Below are 6,806 nucleotides of genomic sequence, written 5' to 3'. Positions count from 1 at the left end.
TCAATAACCATAGAGCAGTTTGATTACGTGTTGCAATACACTAAAACCGAGACGGTGAGCAGCGAGTTGTGAGGCTGTGACGCGAAGACACCAATACTGTGAACGCTGCTTTTCCGAAGCTTGACGGTCACCGTTCGCGGCTCTCTTCTTAGAGCACTAATGGCCAGGCAAAGCGCAAACATATCATTACCCTCAAAAATATTCTGCCACAAACAGTAGCGTTGCCGGTGCTTAAAACGCGCTCGCTCACAACAAAACTTCGCAATTTGAGGTTTGTGCAACTTTTAAATATCAGCATGTTCGTTTTGCTAACGTGCATCAGCATCTCCGTCACCTGTAATATGATCCCCCCCTAATCGCTTCGCATTTGTAGACAAATGAATCATTTTTAGCGCGCTGAACAGCGCCAGCGAGCAGGCGCACGGGATATCCTGGATGTGGTATCTGGAGAATCAATCCCCGTCTCTTCCGCCATCTTGGAACTACCGCCCCGCCACTTACAGGGCGTTGGAGTTGCGGTGAGCAGACGACGCTCTACTTTGGTGTTTCAAATTCTTTTCGGGCTCTTTCAGCGATCCCCAATTCTTTTAAACGGTGTGAGGTCGAAAAGAACGTGCAGTGGAGTTTTGCGATCGACGTGAAGGACCACGTCGCGCCGGTAGTGCGTGAAAGGCCCCGGCGGAGGTATACAACCGAAACTACAGTTCACAAACACCAAACCCAGTTGTTGTTGTTGTTGTTTTATTTTATCGCTTGACGATTTTTTTTTTTTTTTTTAAGTTTGAGAAGTTGTCGGGCACCTAAAAAAGAGAACTTCGTCCTATTCCCCGACTCACCGATCATCCTGGGTGCATGTGCCGAGCGCCGCCATGTTTTCTGAGGGAGGATAAAAAGCCAGGCGACGATATCAGTCCGAACTCCGATTTTCCCTCTTTCAAAAAACTTTCAGCCTTTTCCACTCGGGTGAAGAAGGAAGACCAGCGAAGCTGTACTATGGTGGGAATGAAGTAATGACCGGCCGGAAGTCAAAAAGCCGGAGTGGAAAGACTGGGAAGGTTGCCGCGTTCTATGAGCGACGGCGGCAAGCAGACAACCGGAAAGCAAACCACTCTGGACAGCTACCGCCATCTATGAGTGACGGCGGCAACCAGAGTATTGTGTCGACATTTCTGTGCGGACGGACACGATCCTGGGGAAACTAAGGGGAAACCAGCCCTTAACAGCTCCGCTATAAAAGAAGGGCCGTAGTGCGTTCGCAATTGCGTTAAAAAAACATGTTTTACAAATGCCATTATTAAATATTATAGGCATGTCGCTTACAAAGCTTCCAAATTTCATAATAGTTTACGTCACAAATAAAGATAAGCGAGGAGGTAAGAAGGGGAAGAAAAAAAACGCCAAAAATAAAAACAGGCGCGCACCCGTAAGAAATTTTTTTTTTTTTTGCGTTGTGGTATTTTTTTGCGTTTAATGTGAGATGACAAGGGGAGACATCATTAGCAAGAATAGAAAATAGGAGGGGACCTAAAACAGAGCCCCGAGGCACGACCAAGATCATTTTGTACGTCGTGGAATTTATTTGGTTAACTCGAGTGAAACCTTCTCTGTCCACATACACCATATGAGAAAGCTTGGATATTAATATCCGAGCCAAGCTCTAGAAGGTCAAATGCCTTGCTTAACCCGAAATAAAGAACATCGACTTGATCTTGATTACATAAAATACGAGAGGTCGTTGAAGTAAAAGTGACCAGGTTTATGTTCGTCGACCTGCTAGAAACAAAGCCCTGTTGGTTTCGATGAAAATGATAAAGAGCTGCGAACGACCATTTCAAGAAGCTTTGAAAGCGGGCACGGGAGGAATGGGTCTATAATTTGTTGCATCCCCGCTTCTTCCTGACCTAGGAAATAGAACTATTACAAGTTTCCACGTTACTGAAAAAAAGAAAAAAAAAATACCCGTCTTAACTGACTATTAAATATTTCACGTAGCATTGGATAAATATTTCATGGTAGGTTTTGATCGTGGCTGATGGTATTTCGCCATGTCCAGTTCTTAATTTTTTCGATACACTCCAGAATAGCGTCCTCAACAATCGGGATCGAGTTCAGCGTATTGCCAGGCCCCGTGAGAGGAGTAACATTGCAGAAGGCATCTACGCTATCGCTGTAGACGGACTTGAAATAAACGGCAAAAATCTCAGACGTATTTTTTTTTTCTTTTTACATTTATCTAAAGTAATAATTTTTGGTCTGTTTACTTCTGCGGAAAGTGAATTTATACACTGCATAATTGTTTGTTTGTTTGTTTGTTTTCAAAATTACGGGTTAAATCCACTTCTACCGTTTCCGAATATACCTGGCGACCCCGATTTAAAATGTGCTTGTATCGTTTCCCCCAGCCTTTGAATTCAAACTCCCACTTTGGGAGGCCGCTTTTCTTGAACTCACGATGCAGAAAAAATGTTTTTTCTTTAAAAGTATTCTGAACTAGGAGAGAACCAATAACTAAATTTGGGCCTGCGATTTGTCTCCACCGGAATGGAGGTGTCATACCAACCTAAATTATGTTAGTGAATTCGACGAGCTGGTCATTGACATTGTGGAACCGCAAAATTGGTTGCCAGTAAACTTTTAAAAGAATATTTAAAAAAAATGTTTATTGTGTGTTCTTCAAGAACAGCCAGCCTTTTTGTTGAAACACGAGGAAAACACACAAACAAAGACCATAAACAAGAGAGTAAAATCAAGGCGTAAAAAGGCATAAAAAGTGACACGAAGACAACACAAAAGTGAAGACAAACATGAATGCAGATAAATACACATCCAATCAGTACACAGAAGTACATGCAGCCATTGACTCACTCCAGGGGCAACCGTAACAAACAAGATAGCAAAAAAAAAAGAGAGAGAATCAAGAACACCATTACCTGCGCCGCAATAACCTTAATGACGCGCGAAGACTTGAAATGATGTCGTTGAATATGTCTAATTTTTCGGCAAGGTCATTGTGTATCAGTTGCATGCATGCCGGTGACACGTCTCAACATATTTGCCGCAGGGAGGTAAAACGCGCTCCTAGACAGTGCTGTAGCGTTGCACATGCAACGACATAGATGATAAAATCTCAAGAGCATCAATGCTGCCGTGTACCTATTTAATAACCAATCAATCAATCAATTTCATTGGGTGTCCAGGAACAACCATTCGTTCTTGGTGCTGGCACACCGGACATAACTCAAACACTTAAAAACAAGGAGCACCCTCACATTACGAGACAAAACATGAGAACTATTACTAGGCAGAAACACACAAACATAAGAATTAGCGACAGAAAAAATTACAAGGTAAATATTTATATTGGAAGTTCATACATTGGTGCGCCGTGAAGATGATGTACGAGGGTGATTCAATAAATAATGTGATTTTTTTAATAACAACTTCTAATACACATAGAAGCTTACTTTTTTTTTATCCTTCTACGTATTCTCCCAGCACTGTCACACACATTTCCCATCTGTGCACAAGCTTCCGTATTCCCTCAGCGCAAAAATCTTTAGACTGATGTCTCAGCCAGTCGCTCAGAACACTTTTGACTTCATCGTCACTTTCAAACTTCGTGCCTCTTGTGAACGCTTTCAAGGGACCAAACAGGTGAAAGTCCGAAGGGGCAAGTTCTGGGCTATAAGGGGGATGAGGGAGCAGTTCCCAGCCCAGCTCGTTAATGGTCTGCACCGCTAGGGCTGTTGTGTGAGGCCTTGCGTTGTCATGATGCAAGATGACTCCTTTTGACTGATGACCTCTGCGTTTGTTCTTCATGTCTTTCTTGACCTGCCTCAGCAGTTCACAGTAGTTGGCACTGTTCACAGTGCTTCCGTTTTCAAGGAATGAAATGGTGAATGGGCCTTGCATATCCCAAAAAACGTTGAACATCACCTTCCTAGTGGACCGCTGGGACTTGAACTTCTTCACTGGAGAGCCTGCGTGCTTCCACTCCATGGACTGTCGTTTAGACTCAGGCTCAAAGTGCCAAACCCATGTCTCGTCAGATGTGGCTATCTTTTTCAGAAACTCAACACCATCCTTCTCATAGCGGGAAAGACACTGCTGGGACAACTTGACCCTCCTCTGTTTGTGCTCCGCAGTAAGCATCTTTGGCACCCACCTGCTGCTGACCTTCGAGTAGCCAAGGTCATCATGGACAATTTTGTGTGCTGTCCCCACAGATAAGCTCAAAGTCCTTGCTATGCCATCCTCTGTCACCCTTCTGTCAGACTGAATGAGGTCATTGACTGATTCGATCACCTCAGGAGATCTCACTTCTGTTGGCCTCCCATGCCTGTCTTCATCCTCAACACTGCTCCGTCCTTCTTTAAACAATTTAGCCCACTTGCAGACATTTTTTTGGCTGAAACATCTGGCACCATACACAGTTGACATTCTTCAATGAATTTCAACGGGTTTGCACCCTTCAGCAACCAAAAACTTGATAACTGACCGCTGTTCAATCCTGGAGCATGCTTCTTGGTCGGCCATCTTTGTTACTCGATAAAATTCTGTTGTTTTTTTTTTTGTTTTTTTTTAATCTGCGTAAGAAATTAAGTTTATGTGGAAAAGTAGTAAAACAATAAAAAATTACAAAAAGTAAGCTTCTATCTGTATTGGAAGTCCTTATACAAAAAAATGCACCTTATTTATTGAATTACCCCCGTATATACCGGGGAGAGTATATCACGCAGTGAGAAGACAAAAAAAATGTAAACTGACAGTTTTTTGCAAATATTATAGTATGGTGCACGTTAAGAAGGTAGGGCGAGGGAAAGGAAGGTGAAAGCGTTTGTTCATGTGCGCGTGCGCCCAGCCGCTCTTATCGCATCAGTGACTATAGCTGATCAACACCCTTACGCATTTGATTTTAATATCAACCACGCCACGTGGTCGCGTCCTTCAACGTGAGAATCCTCTACCCCGCACGTTTGTCGCCGATTAAGGGCGGTCGAAACCAGCCCGCAAAACGGTCGCGCGGGAACGTCCAAAGAACACACCGCGAAGCCAGACCGAAGAGCACACCGCGAGAACTTACCAAGAGACAAAAGATTCTAAGCGGCATCCCGCCTAAACTACTGTTCGACGTTAACGACAGCTGAAATTGCAGCCTATTCTGGCACTGACGTACATAGGACAGCTCCAGCAACCACGGCTTGGTATCGTATACCAACAGTCTCTAGGGGAGTGAACCTCAGTCTCATTGACCCGACAGCTTCTCTCTCCTAGCAAGCATGGCAGCGTTTGACGCCAGACGACAAGAACGCTACGCCTGGAGAGCCGTCATCCGGTTGATTGCTGCGTACCTTGGGATCAAGGGCGGTAGACGCGCTGACGCTCTTTCGGTGGAAGTTCATAGCGACGACTCCCCCGCAGCCTTCCTACGCAAGCTCATCGGTGTTGAACGCCTTACCAGAGGTATCGCCCAACTACGGTACCCAGGCTCCGTGTTTGCCGCAAGACGACCACCAGCACCAGTACCACACTACCCATTTAAGCGCGTGAAGGTGGCCCGAGTGATTACCGAAATATACCGACAGATGCCCCACCCCCGAAAGATAACCCGCCCAGAATTTTCGGCGCGATTCGCTAATTTTATTTTTAAAAAACACCCAAAAGATAGCCAACTTCTAGTCATTGCAGGGCCCTGGCCAATGATGACCTCGGCAGAAACGGTGTTACTTAGCCACGTCGGGAGATAAGCGGACATATCTGACTGGAAAGGACAGTAGTATTTGGTTCATCGCCGCTCATTGCAATTACAGGTTTCGCAGGTCACAAAATCTAAAACTAGCATTTTTTGTTTCAATTTACTTTTAATGCGCAGTTAAAGTTAGCTTACCCCTTATTTTTACCCGATTTGCTTTCGACTTTAGGTGGGTTATCTCTCGGGATGTTGCGGTACGTTCGAGCAGTGTATATCTATCGAAATTGAGCATGAAACGCTTCATCGTTGCGGTGTAGCACAACGTGCTCGAAATTTATTCGCCACGGAGCACGCACTTTCCTCCCTCAATCAAAGTGCTGCATTTAGCACTTTCCTGTGTTGAAGGTCGAAGAAGGGAAACAATATCTGGAGCAAACCAACTTAGCAGCCGTACACTGTCAATATCAGTTGCTTGCCTTCGCTGACTTGTCAGAATTGCGCCTCCTTCTGACATCTGCTCCGTCGACATCCTTTGAAACTGAACCCTGCGTCGCGTAGGGCACACACTACTACTGATAAGTGATAGCGTTAAAGGTTGCCAGACCGAATGTCAGACGCGAGAGCCAATGCTGAAGACGTCATTGAAGAGAGCTCGCGTTTCAAACCCAGAACGTGTTGCCTTTTTGTTACTTCATTTTTATGTTTCCTCGAACTTGGGTAAACATTTTCATGGAGAGTGACCCTATCTTAAAGACGCCGCTGTCGTTTAAATAACCGTTGGGAGTGCAACCTGAATACGACTCTGATATGCAGTATACTAGAACTAAATGTGTCAGGTACTGAGCAGGGTTATGAGGCTCGGGCGTGAACACGTAACCTTAAAAGAATTTAGTTTTTAGTCGCCGGCGCTCTTGAAAACATGGTTTCCGTTATTACCGGTCGCGAGGCGACACGAAATTTCTCGTCTGCAGCAGGTATACACTAGACACCTATTGGGGCTGACTAAATAACTACCTGCCACCTAAATAAACACGCAACAAAATTGCCGGCATATGATAGAGCTATATATTTCAGCGGAGCTCTTCAAAATGTGAATAAAGAGTCTGTGTGCCTA

General features: G+C 44.7%; 1 protein-coding gene across 1 annotated transcript; it reads right to left on the bottom strand.

The window, feature by feature from the left end:
- Positions 1–3,906: 3,906 nt before the first annotated feature.
- Positions 3,907–4,440, bottom strand: LOC121838134 (histone-lysine N-methyltransferase SETMAR-like; the record flags this gene model as incomplete). Its single annotated transcript, XM_042294209.1, has 1 exon — positions 3,907–4,440. A coding segment is annotated over exon 1 (534 nt), but the record flags the coding sequence as incomplete, so codon positions are not given.
- Between the last annotated feature and the right edge of the window lie 2,366 nt (positions 4,441–6,806).

The sequence above is a fragment of the Ixodes scapularis genome, unplaced genomic scaffold (genome assembly GCF_016920785.2).
Source record: "Ixodes scapularis isolate PalLabHiFi unplaced genomic scaffold, ASM1692078v2 PGA_scaffold5__190_contigs__length_132052651, whole genome shotgun sequence".
In the NCBI taxonomy this organism is placed as follows: Eukaryota; Metazoa; Arthropoda; class Arachnida; order Ixodida; family Ixodidae; genus Ixodes; species Ixodes scapularis.
This window is presented reverse-complemented; position numbering and strand designations above follow the sequence as displayed.